At 44.5% G+C, this 19,104-nt stretch overlaps 1 protein-coding gene across 1 annotated transcript; it reads left to right on the forward strand.

The window, feature by feature from the left end:
- The first annotated feature begins 232 nt into the window (after window positions 1-232).
- On the forward strand, window positions 233-19,010 carry LOC308079720 (receptor-interacting serine/threonine-protein kinase 4-like). The gene is made up of 5 exons (XM_080421293.1): window positions 233-349; window positions 16,927-17,105; window positions 17,290-17,626; window positions 18,563-18,637; window positions 18,772-19,010. The coding sequence occupies exons 2-5, from the start codon at window positions 16,963-16,965 to the stop codon at window positions 18,817-18,819; spliced, it is 603 nt and encodes a 200-aa protein (XP_080277419.1). The 5' UTR covers window positions 233-349; window positions 16,927-16,962; the 3' UTR covers window positions 18,820-19,010.
- The last annotated feature ends 94 nt before the right edge of the window (window positions 19,011-19,104 follow it).

The raw sequence follows: 19,104 nt of genomic DNA on the forward strand, positions 1-19,104 counted from the left end.
GTGAGGTACAGACACGCCTTCTCTCTCTCTCTCTCTCCTCTCTCTCTCTCTCTCTCTCTCTCTCTCTCTCTCTCTCTCTCTCTTGTTCTCTCTCGTTCTCTCTCGTTCTCTCTCTCTCTCTCTCTCTCTCTCTCTCTCTCTCTCTCTCTCTCTCTCTCTCTCTCTCTCTCTCTCTCTCTCTCTCTCTCTCTCTCTCTCTCTCTCAGGTGCTTTAGACACACCCAGTATGAAACACATGTTAGTGCGTTGGTACGTTCAACCATTTAGACACGACAACAACTCAGTGAACTGAACAGTCTGGACTCCATGTTGTTTTACCATGTTGGAATAAAGCATAGATTAATTTAGGGTAAGTGTTATTAATCTATTTGGTATTACATGTTGGATTAAAGCATAGATTAATGTAGGGTAAGTGTTATTAATCTATATGGTATTACATGTTGGATTAAAGCATAGTACGAACACTGAAGGAGAACTCTCTATCTCTCTCTCTCTCTCCCCCCATCTCGCTCAAGTTTGTGTGTGTGTGTGTGTGTGTGTGTGTGTGTGTGTGTGTGTGTGTCGCTCTGGTTGCTCCCAGAGCCATGGAGAGAGAGAGTTCCGTCACACTGCTATGGGCTGTAGTTCCAAACATTGGAACTTCCTAATTGAGACAGACAGAGCATTTCCTCATTCCATTCTTACGATGGGAGTCTATGTTAGTGTCGTCACTCTCACACTATATCACCCTGCTTGCTCCAGGAAAGCCAAGACAAAGACCCGCCCAACTCTGCTCTGATTGGCTTACCGTGATATTTGACACTATACCTTAACCAATCATTACTCATCATGTGTAAACCTAAACCAATCAGAGGCAGAGTAGGGCGGGTCGTGTGTACCGTGTGAGGTTAGAGTGAGAGCACATCGCTGAATGATTATAATCATTATAATCCTCTGAAGATGTTCATTATGGTCACATTAAGTAACGAGTAACCATTCATTTAAATGTGTGAAATTATAACTGTGTTAGTGAACTGGAAAAGTCATGAGTTCATTAGTTAAGAGAACTTTATAAAATAATGAGTTAGAACACTGGACCCCCAGGGACCCCCATATGACAAGGTGTTGTACCAGGGACCCCCATATGACAAGGTGTTGTACCAGGGACCCCCATATGACAAGGTGTTGTACCAGGGACCCCCATATGACAAGGTGTTGTACCAGGGACCCCCATAACATTATTTTGAAAATAGCAGATCTACAAGCTTAAAACTTGTCACAAGGCGACACATTGTGAGCTTGTAGATCTGCTATATTTGAACAGACAAAAATAATAATAAGGTTGATAGGGCAGGCATGCACTGTGTGTGTGTGTGCGTGCGTGCGTGCGTGCGTGCGTGCATGTGCGTGCGTGTGTGTGTGTGTGTGCGCGCGTGTGAGATTTCCTCACGTGGGCGGGTACATTATTGTGTGTGTGTAAAAATGTGTGCTGTTGGCTGTGAGCACGGTGAGCATGAAAGCCGAGGATATAGAGAGGAAGATGCCCTCCTATAAAGAAAATACTTTGTTCTTAAAACAAACAGTGGGAAGAAAACTGTGTGAAGCCTATGAGTGGAGATGTGTCCAGAGTAGAGCATTCTACACCTTGTGTAGGACGTTAGAACTCTCTCTAACGCTCTGGACCACAGCTACTGTATGTCAGAGAGAGGTTTATAACATGTTAGAACTCTCTCTAACGCTCTGGACCACAGCTACTGTATGTCAGAGAGAGGTTTATAACATGTTAGAACTCTCTCTAACGCTCTGGACCACAGCTACTGTATGTCAGAGAGAGGTTTATAACACGTTAGAACTCCCTCTAACGCTATGGACCACAGCTACTGTATGTCAGAGAGAGGTTTATAACATGTTAGAACTCCCTCTAACGCTCTGGACCACAGCTACTGTATGTCAGAGAGAGGTTTATAACACGTTAGAACTCCCTCTAACGCTCTGGACCACAGCTACTGTATATCAGAGAGAGGTTTATAACACGTTAGAACTCCCTCTAACGCTATGGACCACAGCTACTGTATATCAGAGAGAGGTTTATAACATGTTAGAACTCCCTCTAACGCTCTGGACCACAGCTACTGTATGTCAGAGAGAGGTTTATAACATGTTAGAACTCCCTCTAACGCTATGGACCACAGCTACTGTATATCAGAGAGAGGTTTATAACATGTTAGAACTCCCTCTAACGCTCTGGACCACAGCTACTGTATGTCAGAGAGAGGTTTATAACACGTTAGAACTCCCTCTAACGCTCTGGACCACAGCTACTGTATGTCAGAGAGAGGTTTATAACATGTTAGAACTCTCTCTAACGCTCTGGACCACAGCTACTGTATGTCAGAGAGAGGTTTATAACATGTTAGAACTCCCTCTAACGCTCTGGACCACAGCTACTGTATATCAGAGAGAGGTTTATAACACGTTAGAACTCTCTCTAACGCTCTGGACCACAGCTACTGTATGTCAGAGAGAGGTTTATAACATGTTAGAACTCTCTCTAACGCTCTGGACCACAGCTACTGTATGTCAGAGAGAGGTTTATAACATGTTAGAACTCTCTCTAACTCTCTGGACCACAGCTACTGTATGTCAGAGAGAGGTTTATAACATGTTAGAACTCCCTCTAACGCTCTGAATCACAGCTACTGTATGTCAGAGAGAGGTTTATAACATGTTAGAACTCTCTCTAACGCTCTGGACCACAGCTACTGTATGTCAGAGAGAGGTTTATAACATGTTAGAACTCTCTCTAACGCTCTGGACCACAGCTACTGTATGTCAGAGAGAGGTTTATAACATGTTAGAACTCTCTCTAACGCTCTGGACCACAGCTACTGTATGTCAGAGAGAGGTTTATAACATGTTAGAACTCTCTCTAACGCTCTGGACCACAGCTACTGTATGTCAGAGAGAGGTTTATAACATGTTAGAACTCTCTCTAACGCTATGGACCACAGCTACTGTATGTCAGAGAGAGGTTTATAACATGTTAGAACTCTCTCTAACGCTCTGGACCACAGCTACTGTATGTCAGAGAGAGGTTTATAACATGTTAGAACTCTCTCTAACGCTCTGGACCACAGCTACTGTATGTCAGAGAGAGGTTTATAACATGTTAGAACTCTCTCTAACGCTCTGGACCACAGCTCCAAACATGTCACATTGCATGTTAGTTGACTGTGGTTGAAGTCTGCTATGGTAATTATTGTTTGTTGTTGGAAGAGACTAAAACATTGTTTGTTGTTGAAGAGACTCAAACAGTCTTATAGTTTACATGGAGAAAGAAGACATTAGTGGATTTACTGTGACTGACTAGTCAGTGTGATCATTGTGTGATGTCATCATGTGTGTTTGGAGCTCTTTCTCTCGGTGGCATGGCGGAGGATTGACTGTGTGACAAGAAATTAACCCATTACGACCTGAGGCTGATTCTACAAATGCCTCCTAAATTAGCAGTTCTCACATTTCAAGATCCTTAAAAAAAAAAAAAAAACAAGCTCGGCAGTGCGGCACGAAGTGACGCACTGTGAGCTTGTATATCTGCTATTTTTTAATAGCCAACGCTAAGCTGACACAGATGCTTTCCCGTTTTTTCCTTAATTTTTTTATTGTTCAACTAAACCGTAATTTGCATTGTCTTTGTGTCATCACTCATCATTAAAGGAGTAGTTCACCCAAAAAATTACTTTCTATCCATTACACACCCCATGAAGCCTTGAATTCATGGAGATTATTAGTTTTTGTCTCATTCCTGAGACGATAATTGGATGACCGGTGGAGTCTCCTACTGTAAACTCCGCCGGTCATCAAATTCTTGTCTCAGGAATGAGACGAAAACATCTCCATGAATTCAATGCTTCATGGGGTGTATAATTGATAGTAAACAAGTCATTTTTTGGGTGAACTACTCCTTTAAACCTAGTGGGGCGAGAGAGAGAGAGAGAGAGAGAGGGGGTGTGTGTTTACTTATTTACCAGGAACAACACACATCAATCAGCATTTCAGTTTTCACATCAGCCTGTGAAACAATGTGTTGGACATACTACTTATAGCTAATTATACATATTATAATTATTATATTATTATAATTATACTAATTATATAGAGCTACTTATATCCTATAGCCTTGACGAGCATGCAGGCTTATGGAAAGGCTAAAATGTCATTTAGATGACATTCATTTGTAGATCTGGCATCCTATAGTTCAGTGGGTCTCAGGTCAACCCTGTAAATTACTTTTTCATCCAAGGCCCCCCTGAACTACATTGTTGCTTTATAGAACGTTACATTTATGTCATGTTACGGTACGTAAATATGTAAATATTTCCCCCTAAGATACAGTATGTGTCACGAGGACAACTTTAGAGAAAAGTAGTTTCCATTACGACAGACTGAAAAGAACTTCATAACCACTTAAACCCCAGCATCCCTATTCTGGGGGGAACATTCACCAAAAATAGCAGATCTACAAGCTCACAACGCGTCACAACGTGACACGCTGTGAGCTTGTATATTTGGCTATTTTTGGCAAGGAGGTTTGGTGGTCTGTCTTAATGAGTATAGAGGGTTTAAGTGGTTAATAATAATAATAATAATAATAATAATAATAATAATAATAATACATTTGATTTATAACGCACTTTACATTCTCACGAATCTCAGAGTGCTACAATTAAAAGCAAGGCATACAAACAGCATAGGCAACAAAACAATGACAATAGACCCAACTAGGCTAAACTAAAGGGCCAACATTTAGAAATTAAAACTCAGTACGAAAAACAAACAAAGTCCATGAAAATTAGAAAAATGCTTTTTTTAAAAGGTAGGTTTTTAGCCCATTTTTCAAAGCATCAGTGGACTGTGGTGCTCTCAGGTGGTCTGGGAGGGCATTCCACAGACATGGGGCTGTATGACAGAAGGCCCGGTCGCCCATGGTGCGGAGGTTGGTGTCAGGGACAACAAGAAGGTTGGTGTTGTTGGAGCGGAGGCTTCGGGTGGCGGGTTTTTGGGGTGAGGAGTTATTTTAAACTGAAGTTATATTGATAAATCCCAAATATTTTTAAGTATTCTGCGGCACCCCTGGACTTGTGCCACGGCACCTACTTTGAGAAACCCTGCTATAGTTAATAGTTTCAATGTAGGCCCTACTCATTATTTATGTTTCTATATACATAATAATAAATACATAATTACACTGAGGATTTTACTGTGAAGATTGGGACTCCAGAGATTAAAACATAAATAAAATGAAAATCTCTTTTAGAAAGGCTACTTTTAACAAAGGAAAAAACACAATGCTTTATTGCAGTGGTTCTCAAAGTGTGGTCAGGGGACCCCCGGGGGTCCTTGAAGAGGTTCTAGGGGGTCCCCAGCAGAAATTGTAAAATAGTTGAACCACCTTAACCTTGTTTTATTACTTTGTCTTTTTGAACAACAGAGCTGATGAGACGCCTTGAGGGCTTGTAGATCTGCTATTCTGCTAGGTTGCTGGTGTACTGGTGTTGTTGAACTTGTAGATCTGCTATTCTGCTAGATTGGTGGTGTACTGGTGTTGTGTTCGTCACCAGAGCTTTGTTGACAGTGTGTGCCCCCCCCCCCCCCCCCCCCCCCCCCCACACACACACACACACACACACACACACGCGAAAATGACACAACGGGCATTCGTGAAATGACAGGTATATGGTCATATAGCTCCAATTCCACTTGTCATATGAATAGCCATTGTCTACAAAATGGCGGAATACCGTTTGAATCAATTTGGCATCCACAAGAGCACCATCTATAAATGAGCATAGCATCTCTACGACACACACACACACACACACACACACACACACACACACACACACACACACACACACACACACACACACACACACACACACACACACACACACACACACAGTGTCGTGTCAGACTAGGAGAATGTTCAGAATGTAGGAGTGACTCAAACCTACTCAGTGACACCGTTGTCACGGCACAGAAAATACAGATGTACAAACTCACAGCATGTTGTGCTGTGAGGAGTTTGTAGCTTGTAGATCAGCTATTTCTGTTGTGCTGAGAATGTTTGGTACGCAACCACGATGAGACGATAAACGTGCCCTGGGCACGGCATGGCAGCACTGTGTGTGTGTGTGTGTGTGTGTGTGTGTGTGTGTGTGTGTGTGTGTGTGTGACTATACTTGTGAGGTCCAAATGTCCCCACAAGTATAGTAGAATTGAGAAATAGACATTGTTAGGACCATTTTCCTGGAAAAAATGATTTATGATTAAAAAAGTTTTTTCAGTTAGACTTACATTAGATAAAGATTCAGGTTGGGGTTAAAGGTTAAGGTAAGGGTTTAGGGGTTAAAGGTTAGAGTTTGTTGTTGTTTATTATTTGCACACACAGACTAAAATAAATATTAGTATTTGAAATGCTAGTAGAGATATGAAACCCTAGAAAAAGAGTAAATAAATCAAATCAGTTCAACCTGTACAAAAACAACACAAAAACAACAACTAAGACATAAGTAAGAGACATAAATACGATGACAATAAAGAACGATAATAATAAAAGAGTCTTTTATTTCGTTTAAATGAAATCAAACGTATCAACGCATGTTGTCAGGTGTTCCAGAGGCTTGGTATCTTAACTGTAAAGTGTCCTTGTGTCCTAAAATAAAGCCACGTAAAGATCAGAAGATATTCTACAAGGATAGTTGTGTACCTGATCAGAGTTATGTCTGATTCATATGTATAGCTGATCTACAAGCTCACAACACGTGGCAGAGTGAGGACAGGGTTAGATGAGGACAGGAGGAGATCAGGTTGTACCAGTGATGAAGGAGAACAGGTTCTATGTTGATGAGAGAGTCTTAGACCAGGAGTAGGTGTGATGTAATGATGTTAATCTAACAATGAGAACAGATTAATGAGGGTATGACAGCTTTTAAAGGAATGCAGTGACTCTATGGTTTGATTTTAGGTGTGTTCGGATATACAGCACTGAGCACACTGGCCAGTCGTGGAAAAAGTACTCAGATATTTTACTTAAGTTAAAGTATCAATACTGCAATATAGAAATACTCCATTACAAGTAAAAGTCCGGAATTCAAAATTTACTTGAGTAAAAGTAAAAAAGTATTGGTATCAAAATGTACCAAAAGTAAAAGTACTAAAATGTTTGAAAATAGCAGATCTACAAGCTCACAACGCGTCGCGATGCGACGCGTCGTGAGCTTGTAGATCTGCTATTTTCAAATAGCCTATGTATAAAATAGGGCTAAAGTGGTTAATGTATGTTTTATAATGTAATATATTTATATCGGCAAAGTAACTAGTAACTAAAGTAGTGGAGTAAAAGTATAATATTTGCCTCTGAGATGTAGTGGAGTAGAAGTAAAAGTACTGACAATTGGAAATACTCCAGAAAAGTAAAAGTACCTCAAAATTGTACTTAAGTACAGTACTTGAGTAAATGTACTTAGTTACTTTACACCACTGGCACTGGCCAATACAAACTAATACGTGAGTGCACTCCCGGTGCGCATTTCTGAACTCACCCGTAATGATATTAATCTAACAATGACAACACATTCATGATGGTATGACAGCTTTTAAAGGAATGCAGTGTCTCTATAGTTTTATGCCAGGACTCCGGTTTTGGCTTATTTTTTATACATTTTTTAGCTGTTTTTTTTTTATACCCCGCCAAAATGGACCACCCAGAAACCTGTTAGGAGCACGTTTCAGGCCATTTGGAGTCGATTGGTGGTACTTTGTAGTGACACTATTTTGAGTCTCCAGCCAGCTGCAGGCACACTTAAAATTTTGTAGGAATTTTGTTTCTAGTTATTATTATTATTATTATTATTATTATTATTATTATTATTATTATTATTATTATTATTATTATTATTGGATGGAGGGTTTCCAAAGATTGTTAATATTGTTAATATTGGACATTATTGGAATCAGTCTCTCAGCTGATGAAAATCATTTATCTTCCTGTTCTGTCTCCTTTGTCTTGATCTCAACAGATGACATCACATCTGTTTGATCTTTTGAAGCATTTTTCCCTGTGGTAATTTTCTTTTCTCACACTGTTGATCCATGTCTTATTTTTATTTCTTTTTTTAAGTGAATTAATGCAGATATTATTAGTATGTAGGAGTTCCACACATGTTGTTTCAGGAGCAGTGAGGGGTTCAGTGTCTTGCTCAAGGTCACTTGAGACAACACTGACTAACATAGGGGGAGCTGGGGATTGAACCGGTAACCTCTGCCTCCTGAACCACTGCCAACATATCACTGAAAATACACACACACACACACACACACACACACACACACACACACACACACACACACACACACACACACACACACACACACACACACACACACACACACACACACACACACATAATGATCTTTATTTTTTTCTTTATTTATGATCTTGATTTAGTACTTTTTCCACCACTGCCCATTACGAATGGGAGGGACAGACTTCAGACTTCACGTGAACGCGCTCCAATCAGTCAGTGAGTCTGTAAGGGAGCGGATTGGAATCGGGCCAATTGCTAGTCTCTGGTCCCGCTCCACCCACAGACCAATCAGAATCCTTGGCTCCTGGGAGTCATGAACCGATCCATTCACATGAATGGCTCGTGAATCTACGGGGGGGGAGGGGGGGGCACGTTCTAGCGTGCACGTGTGTGAAAGTGTGTGCACTGTACCGTACCGTAACTTGCACGTGAAAAATCACTGTCCACGCCGTCCTACTATAGCCTCCATGACACACTGCTTGCTGCCAAGCAGCACTCCTTGGTTTGGTATGCTGTGTGCTGCTCCTACTGTATGCAGTAGTTATAGTTTAGTATGCTGTGTGCTGCTGTGTTCCACATCAAAGTGTTCCTACTGTATATGCAGTAGTTAAGTAGCTGTAGGGAGGGCCCATACGGATGATGTGGTAATAAGGTAATACGTACACCGCACTGGTGGAAAGTAACTAAGTACATTTACTCAAGGACTGTACTTAAGTACAATTTTGAGGTATTTATACTTTACTCGAGTATTTCTAATTTCCAATACTTTTACTACTCCACTATATCTCAGAGGCAAATAGTGTACTTTTACTCCACTACAATTATTTGAAATCTTTAGTTACTAGTTACTTTGTAGAGTTTGATTATTATCACAAAACATACATTAACCACTTCAGTCCTATATACATTTCGGTCATTTGAAAATAGACGATCTACAAGCTCACAATGCGTCGCATTGTGAGCTTGTAGATCTGCTATTTTCCAATTTTTTTTTTTATACATTTCAAAACTTGTGAAATAGGACATTTTGCATCACGACTACTTTTACTTTTTGCATTTTTACATTTTGAATTCCGGTCTTTTACTTACAGAGTATTTCTACATTGCAGTATTGATACTTTTACTTAATTACAAAAATTTACTACTTTTTCCACCACTGGTCCACCGTCGATATTAAAATCCCAAATGTCAGCATCATTCATGCACACTTTTCCATGACACAACTGGTCAATAGATACAAGATTAAGATCTACAGTAGCTACAACTTGAGACATTAAAACATTAACATTTGACTCGAGATGTATGTATAATTAAAAACTAAAATAATGAAAGCCATGAAAAGTCCCGTAGGAGATGAGTCAAACTTCAATAAGCTTCCCATCTCTTCAACAGTAAGAGGTGGTCTCTATCTACAGTAGGTGGTACAGTAGCAAGACCCTCAACGTCTCAACGTCACAACACCAGAGGGATGATACAGTATGTCATGTTTCATATCAGTAAAATGCATAGTTATGGGTTAATCACAATTTTTCAGTGAATCATACCCTTATTTTCACTGCTAATGTGTTGTATAAGTTTCCTGCTGGTCTTCCCTACACGGGCAAGGCATTGTGCACAGTGTTAAAGGACCACTTCAGCCATTTTCAAACTATCTTTATAATATACATCTCGGCTACATTGAAAATGAGGGCCTGTCCCTCAACAGTTGCTCATTATAATATGGTACCATTTGTGTCTATTCTGTCTGTGTCTCAGGGGACAGCTGTGAACAGTTCAGAAACCCTACCAGTGACATCATCAGTATAGGTAGGTTCGGTCATTTCAAACAAGATTAAAAAAAAAGTTTGTTTATTTTATATTTATACAAGAACAATGGCTTCTATTATAGCATGCTAACTTTCAGAAAGAGAAAGTGTGCTGTGTGTCTTCCATTAGCTTGCAATCACCACTGAGGATGTCATTGGTAGGCAGGTTGCTGAATTAGGCAGGTTTGTGTGAGAGTAATCGTGGCTTCCATTGTGGTGACTCACATTGAGAGACATTCACCAAAGAGGGCTTGTCCCTTTAACACACTCACTGCCAAAGGGGAGAATTCTCCCCTTTTCAGTCAATGGTGTTTACTGCCAAAGGGGAGAATTCTCCCCTTTTTGTCATTTTTTTAAATTTTGTTTTTAAATTTCTAAAATGTTTCTCTAATTTTTGAGTATTAATTTTTTTTCGTTATTCACAACGAATTAGGAGATATAAAAAACAAAAAAACAAAACAAAAAAACATTCACTTCAATATAAAAAAATAAACGGACAAATAATTCACATTTTTTTCTATAAAAAAAACATTAAAAACGCTGGCAGTGGGTGAGTACATTATGAATAAATTCTGGCTGGCAGTCAATGATGAGCGGGGGTTAAGGGAATATAACCACTTCTGGTTCCGGGTTAATGTTGTTGTTATTAGTGCTGCCTGCAGTGAATGAATGAATGTATGTACCTACGGTGAAGTTTAAGTAAACTACCTCGACTTGCCTACGTCTCCTGTCTCGCTGTTTCTTCCTCCACATTGGTGACCCTGTGAATAACAAACATGTTTGACAACAACGACGCCCCTGCAGCGGACGCAGCAGCGCCCGCACCGAACGGGGCTAACAACGCAGCTAACATACAGGCTAACATCAACGCCTGCTCGATTTTTGGCAGCATAACTCACGGCTGCGGTTTCAACACATCGAAGCCCAATTCCAGCTGAGAGGAATAACACAGGATGTAACAAAATACCATGTAGTGGCGGCGTTGGATGCTTCGACGATGGCACGAGCGATGATGCTGTTGGAGGATCCACCAGCGGCCAGCAAGTACGATGCACTAAATACATTCCTTCTGAAACTTTACGAACTGTCAGAACTGGAGAAAGCGGACCGCTTGCTGTCTCTCAACGGCCTCGGCGATCGCAGACCGTCAGAGTTAATGGAGAATATGCTAGCTATGCTGCGATCAGCTGATCCCTCCTTTCTGTTTACACAACTTTTCCTGCGGCAGCTTTCAGTGCCGGTGCGCACAGCACTAGCCAGTTCCCCCCCCTCTCCTCCACCAAGGACTATCGCGGTCTGGCTGCAGAAGCAGACAGGGTTTTCCTGGCCAACCGGCAGCAGTTTGTCCATCAGAATCAGAATCAGAATCAGTTTTATTGTCACATCACAGGTTTACAAGGTAAAAAAGTGGGTGAAATTCTTTTTTGTACATCGTTCCCATCGCAACGTTAGTTTCCATAGAAAGAAGAGGGGGGGGGGGGGAGAAGAAGAGGGTGGGGGGCAGGTGGGAAGGAGATCAAAAACAAGAGAGCAACAGAAGGCCAGACAAGTTATCTACATATTTACAAATTACCTGAGATAATAAAAAAAAACTAAAAAAACTAAACTAAGGTGCCTGAGCATAGCAGCAATGTATTGTATACTGTGCATGTTATACTTATACTGTGCATGATAGACAATGGACGTTAAGGTGCTTAGAGGAAAAGGAGCACAATAAAAAAGACCCAAAAAAAGTCAGTGCGTTATACAAGGGATTAAGGTGCAAAAGGTCAGTGCGTGTCCACCTAGAGTGGACTGACCCTAGTATAATCCGCATGTAGCTCCATGAGGGAGTGCAACAAAAAGTCATTTGTACCTGGTGTAGTCCACAGGTGTGTCCGAGGGGGGGCTAAAGTCCAAGTCATTGTCCCTGGTATAATCCACAGGTGTGTTCAGGAAGAGCCAGAAAAGTCTGCGCCGCCTGCTGTCAGGCTGCTGAACTCATCCAGGCTTATGCCCCATTCAGCATTCTGACAGCGGCTGGATTGAAACTACACCAAAATCTGGTGGTGGAACTCTTGATACTGCGGTAGAGCCCCTTGCCCGGTCGCGGTCGTTGTAGGGGGTTGAACAGTCTGTGACTTGGGTGGTGCTTGTCCTTGATGATGCGCTTGGCTTTGACCACGCACCGCTTTTTGTACAGTTCCTGGAGCGCTGGGAGCTCGATTCCCATTATCCGCTCTGCCGATCGCACTACTCGTTGTAGGCTGACCTTTTCTCGGGCAGTGCAGTTCCCGTACCAGGCCGTGACACAGCCTGTTAGGATGCCTTCAACAGAACTGTTGTAGTACAGCCTGAGGATGCGACGTCCTACTCCGAGCTTCTTCAGGCGGCGGAGCCAGTACAGTCGCTGCTGAGCCTTTTTCCTCACGTGTGTGGAGTGCGTCTCCCATTTGAGGTCCTCCTCGATGTGTACTCCGAGGAACTTGAACTCGCTGACCCTTTCCACTGCAGCACCGTCGATGAGGATGGGCGCATGGTCTCTCCGCGGCCTCCTGAAGTCCACGATCAGTTCTTTGGTCTTGTCGACGTTAAGAGAGAGGTTGTTCTCGCGGCACCAGTGTGCCAGTGATTTGATCTCCTCTCTGTAGTCAGACTCGTCGTTGTTGACGATTCGGCCTATCACTGTCGTGTCGTCCGCGTACTTTATGATGGTGTTGGAGACATGTGTGGCTATGCAGTCATACGTGTACAGGGAGTAGAGGAGAGGGCTCAGCACGCATCCCTGGGGTGCTCCGGTGTTGAGGGTCAGGGGGTCGGATGTGATGCTGCCCATTCTCACCACCTGATGTCGGTTGGACAAGAAGTCCTGTATCCAGTCGCACATGCTTGGGTGTAGCCCTAGGTGTCAAGTATTGCTGGGACAATGGTGTTGAATGCTGAGCTGTAGTCCACGAACAGCATACGTACATATTTGTCCTTCAGCAGCTTGTTGTCCATGTGCGAGAGGACGGTGTGGAGAGCCATGGCAATAGCGTCGTCGGTGGATCTGTTTTTGCGGTATGCATACTGCCACGGATCCAGCGAGGCAGGTAGCGTGGAGCTGATGTATTCCCTCACCAGTTTCTCGAAACACTTGCTGACGATCGGGGTGAGAGCAACAGGTCTCCAGTCGTTCAGGCATGTCACTTTGGCCTTTTTCGGAATGGGCACAATGGTTGACATTTTGAACCCTGCAGGGACCACAGCCAGGGAGAGGGAGAGGTTAAAGATGTCAGCGAAGACACCCGCCAGCTGGTCTGCACATGTCTTAAGGACCCGGCCTGGAATCCCATCAGGTCCGGCTGCCTTGTGGATGTTGACCCGTGTGAAGGCTGTACGCACTTCTCTCTCCGAGATGGTTAGAGGAGGGTTCTCCTCTGCTGGTGCTGCTGATGGCCCCGCTTGGCTGCCGCGGTTGGAGCTGATCTCAAACCGGCCGTAGAAAGTGTTCAGTTCGTTGGGGAGGGAGGCAGGCGGGTTCACCTCGCTTCTGGTTCTTGTTTTGCAGTCTGTCAAGGTGTGTACTGCCTGCCATGTGCTCCTGATGTCGCCACTGCTGAGTTTGTCTTGCATCTTTTTTGTGTAGGCCTTTTTCGCCTTCCTGATGGCGCTGTTTAGGGCCGCGCGCGTCGTGTTGCGCGTTTCCACGTCGCCAGATTTGAAACCAGCGTCCCGTTCATGCAGATGTGCACGTACTCCGCTGTCCATCCATGGTTTCTGATTGGGATAGATCCGAACTGTCTTTTTTGGGACTATGTCATCTATGCACTTGCTGATAAAGCCAGTGACTGAGTCATGCGCTGCTGCCCCACCAGGACACCTCAACAACACCCCTGGAGGACTATACGGACACAGCGGCTGCGGTGACAGCCCGACGCCAACCCGACGACGGGCTCTGTTATTACCATGCCAGGTTTGGGGCCAAGGCCAAGCAGTGTCGCAAGCCATGCAGTTTCAGGGGGCAGGGAAACGCCAGGGCCAGCGCTCATTAGTGGCTATGGGCGCTGGCAAGCTGTTGTTCAGCACCAACTCCGTGTCTGGCTTGCGGCTGCTGGTTGACTCAGGAGCTCAACGCAGCATCTTGCCAGCACAGGCCGTGGACACCATCGCCGGCGGACATGGACGCCGCTAACGGCACGCCCATACGTACTTATGGCACCAGGTATGTGGAGGTGTGTTTTGGCGGGCGACGTTTCGGCTGGGACTTCGTTATGGCTGCTGTGTCCACGCCACTCCTGGTCGCGGACTTCCTCTGTGCTTACAGCCTGCTGGTTGATGTTAAGAACTGTCGCCTGATCGATGCCCTCTCCTTCGCTTCGTACCGCTGTACGCTAGGGGGTGCCGGAGCTCTATGCCTGTTAAACACGCTTGCCACCGGGAATCCATATCAACGCCTGCTCGCCGGGTTCCCTGACCTCACCACACCCACGTTCTCGTCGGCGGTGGCTAAGCACGGCGTGGAACACCATATTACCACAAGGGCCCTCCAGTCTTTGCCCGTGCCTGGTGCCTCGACTCGGCCATGCTGGCAATCGCCAAAGGGGAGTTTTCCACCATGGAGCGCCTCGGCATTGTGCGCCGCTCGAACAGCCCTTGGGCTTCTCCCCTACACATGGTTGATAAGGCTGGCGGGGGGTGGCGCCCCTAGGGTGATTTCCGTCGCCTAAATAACGCCACAACCCCCGACCGGTACCCCGTCCCGCACATACCGGACTTCTCTGCCCACTTTCCGGGCCCATCATCCTCTCCAAGGTGGACCTGGTGCGCGGGTACCACCAGGTGCTGCTCCATCCACGTGACGTGCCTAAAACAGCTGTCATCCCACCCTTTGGCCTTTTCGAGTTCCTGCGGATGCCTTTTGGCCTCATGGGGGTGGCGCAGACGTTTCAGCGCCTGATGGACTCTGTGCTCTGAGACATGCCGTTCTTGTTCGTATACCTAGATGACATTCTCGTAGCTCACCTCCTCACCATGGTGGACGGGATGAAGATCCACCGCACTACAGCGTACAACCCGCTGGGCAACGGACTCTGCGAGCGGTTCCATGAAGGCCGCTCTTCGGGCCGGCCTTACGGATAGTGACTGGGTTGACCACTTCCCGTAGGTCATGCTCGGTCTTCGCTCTGCCCCCAAAGAGGACCTCCAGGCCTCATCCGCCGAGCTGGTGTACGGCCAGCCATTGCGGGTCCCGGGGGAGTTTCTTCCGGAGGCCACAGCTCCCTGATTGGCCGCCTCGCATCGTACTGTGTCCCGGGGTGTCGCCGATGCCCTTATTCCCATTCCGTCATCTCGCCACTGCCTCCCCCAGTCCTACGTCCCCAGGGACCTGCCATCAGCGAAGTATGTCTTCATCCGGCACGACAGCCATCGGACTCCGCTGCAGGCCCCCTATGACGGGTCACTTGGACAAGGATGAGCCAGTTCAGTTGGCCCTACCCCTGCGGCAAGGGCGCCCCCCGCTTTCGGCCCCGACCTCTGACCCTGTCCCGGCCCCTACCGTGGCGCGGCCTCGGGTCCCACTTAATTCCCCTCCTGTTGAGCGCAGTCGCTTCGGCCGCTTGATCAGTCCCCTACCCCACGTTGACTTTAGAGTTTGTTCACTGAGGGACTGTGCTGTTGGACTCTTTACTGACTAATTATTTGGTTGCACTTTTTGTATTGGTGAATTCTGGGGGGGCCTGTGTGGTGACCCACATTGAGAGACATTCACCAAAGAGGGCTTGTAACTTTAAGAGCGGTGGTTAAGGGAATATAACCACTTCCAGTTCCGGGTTAATGTTGTTGTTATTAGTGCTGCCCGCAGTGAATGCATGAATGTGCCTACGAAGCAGGCAGGTGAACATTCTGTCCATTTTAAAGGATAACAGATGCAACCAAACAGAAATGTTCTTCTGTGTGGCCGCTCCTGTGGCCTGGGGATGACTGAAGAGACAGAGCATGGACATAGCAGGTCTTTTATAGTCTTTGGGGAGACAATGGCCAGGTGTCTCCCCTTCCCCTGATTGTCTCCGACTCCACCCTCCAACCCAGCACTGCAACACACATGATTAGGCAGCAGACACACACACACACACACACACACACACACACACACACACACACACACACACACACACACACACACACACACACACACACACACACACACACACCAGACAAAACCCTGGCAAAGGCCCCAGGGCCCCAAAACTAGTGCCTATAAATAAATGAATGAATATATTATGAAGGTGGACTTACAGAAATGAACCCCACTGAAAGCAGCTCACATCTCCATCATGCTTCAGCCTCACCTCCCATCAGCACCTGGTACCTGGAAGTCTTTAAGAGAGGGGTTAAGACATAAGAACTGGTACCTGGAAGCCTTTAAGAGAGGGGTTAAGACATAAGAACTGGTACCTGGACGCCTTTAAGAGAGGGGTTAAGACATAAGAACTGGTACCTGGAAGCCTTTAAGAGAGTGGTTAAGACATAAGAACTGGTACCTGGAAGCCTTTCAGAGAGTGGTTAAGACATAAGAACTGGTGCCTGGAAGCCTTTAAGAGAGTGGTTAAGACATAAGTAAAACGGATAATGTGACCACAGAATTAATTACATGGGGCCCTAAACAAAGCATCCGCACTATGCTCTTTCTAATGAATGTAACAATGGATGCATGTATGTATTGCCAGCAGATAAGTACTGTACGTGTATGTGATTAATTGGTTGCTTTATATGGAAAGATTTCATATTTGCCTATTATTGCTGCTCTCTAGATTTGAATCTTTGGTGGTTCTGTCCTTTGGTGAGAGATGGCAGCCCGGGATAGAGAGACAATTGACGATGGAAGTCTGGAGAACTGGAAAGAGCTGGGCTCAGGGGGCTTTGGATGTGTCTATAAGGCCAGCCACAAGGACTGGGGCTTTGACGTTGCCATCAAGCTGCTTCATTTTGGGTATGATGAATATGATAAAAAAAAAATATATATTTTATAGGAATGTTGCATAGCAACATGGTTGATTCTTTCACACTAATCAATGACATATTTCATGATCTTCAGTCCTATCAAAGTCAGCCTCACATAACTGGATTCTAACTGCTGTCTTTCTCCTCCTAAACTGTCTCCTTCCATACTGCAGCTCTGACACCTTGTCCACCGCTCTGGGGCGAGAGGCTGGTTACATGGACTCTGCTGCGTTTGTGCCCAAGGTCTATGGGATGTACCGGGGCATTCCCCCTGTCCCTAAGCTGGGCTGTATCATCGAGAGGCATGGTATAGTAATGGAGCTGATGGAGAGAGGCTCCCTGCTGTCCCTTCTGAAGGCCCTGTCTGGGCCTCCACCCTGGGCCCTGGCTTTCTGTCTGGCCAACCAGGTGGCCGTGGCCATGAACTTCCTTCACAGCAAGAAGCCACCGGTTGTGCACTCGGACCTGAAACCGGACAATGTACTACTGGATGCCCACTTAGATGCCAAGGTATGCGCACACACACACACACACACACACACACACACACACACACACACACACACACACACACACACACACACACACACACACACACACACACACGTGTGCGTGGGTGCGCACGCCCACGTGTGAATCCATTCAGGTCACTTTTGAATTGATTTATATCAATAAAGAAAATTGGCAGGAAAAAATCTAGAGGTCAAAAATACCTATTCTATGTTTCCTGGAACCCCTTTCTGAATTACTTGAAAAATATGAATATTCCCCCCAATCAATAGACTGAAAGGGTTCCTTGTTTACTGAGGGCTAAACATTTCTTTACTTCTCTCTATCTTTCCCCCCTTTGAACGATCTTTGAATAACCTTTTTGTACTATAATATCTGTCTCTGTTACTATGGGAGCTTATATTTAGGGCATATCCAGGTTTCTATGGTTGCCAAGCAAGAAACACATAGGCCATGAGCTTTTCATTCATTCAGCCTTTATTTAAGATTCTCGGAGAGATCATTGAGATTTTCAAATGTGATTTCAGTAATTTAGACCACACACTACTGATATATAGGCTACAAGAAAAAACTATTTTCAAGCGACAGAAACAAACGGATTTAGCCAAGAACTAAAACCTCCCGTTGTGAATATGATAATTTCCCTGACATCTCTGATTATGATTATGACTATTAGTATTATTATTATTATTACTATGCTTTATTATATCTATCATATAAAGCCGCGACCACATTTGTGTAAAATGCTGATTCTGAAAAACAATTAAAACAATATTTTAAAGCGCCCACTTTGCTCAACGTAACCTCAAGGGTTTGATTCAGATTTCAGACCATGATGCATATTGCCATGCCATTTGCCCTCACTGCTTCTCTTCACTGGGCTTCAATCAAAGCAGGAAGCCCTAAAATGCTCTGTTATCCTCTTTCTTTTAACAGATAGCCGATTTTGGCCTCTCTATGGTGTCCACCAGTGTTTTGAATACCAGCAACAAAGGTGCAAAAAATGGAAATGTGAGTAATGAAGTTAAAATTGTGATAAAGAAACTCAGGCTTTATCAGTTTATTCATGGTTGGAAATGGGTTTCAATACTTTTGTCCTTAAATGTAATCAGTACTCTAATATGTGTATAATGCCATTGCTCCAGGACTCGGTGAACATACAGGAGGAGTGTGTACGACCACCAGGTACGTAACTTAATATAGACAGCAAAAGATATTATTTAATTGTATAAATTATAATCATGTAATTAATTATATTTATTATATTTTCAATTACGCAGACCTAGCCTAGTGACACAGTGAGCTATCGGTGTCACTTTAGTGTCTGGGTACTCAGTCGGTAGAGTACTCTTTGGACCCTAAGGTCCTGGATTCAATCATGGGCACCGCCTACTCAGTTTATGAGTAGCAGATAACTAAGTACTGGGAGTACTGGGGGATACTGTAGGTGTTGCAATCCATCTCCCTGGGGGTCTAGT

The sequence above is a fragment of the Gymnoscopelus braueri genome, assembly GCF_963280865.1.
Source record: "Gymnoscopelus braueri genome assembly, chromosome: 23".
Classification (NCBI taxonomy): Eukaryota; Metazoa; Chordata; class Actinopteri; order Myctophiformes; family Myctophidae; genus Gymnoscopelus; species Gymnoscopelus braueri.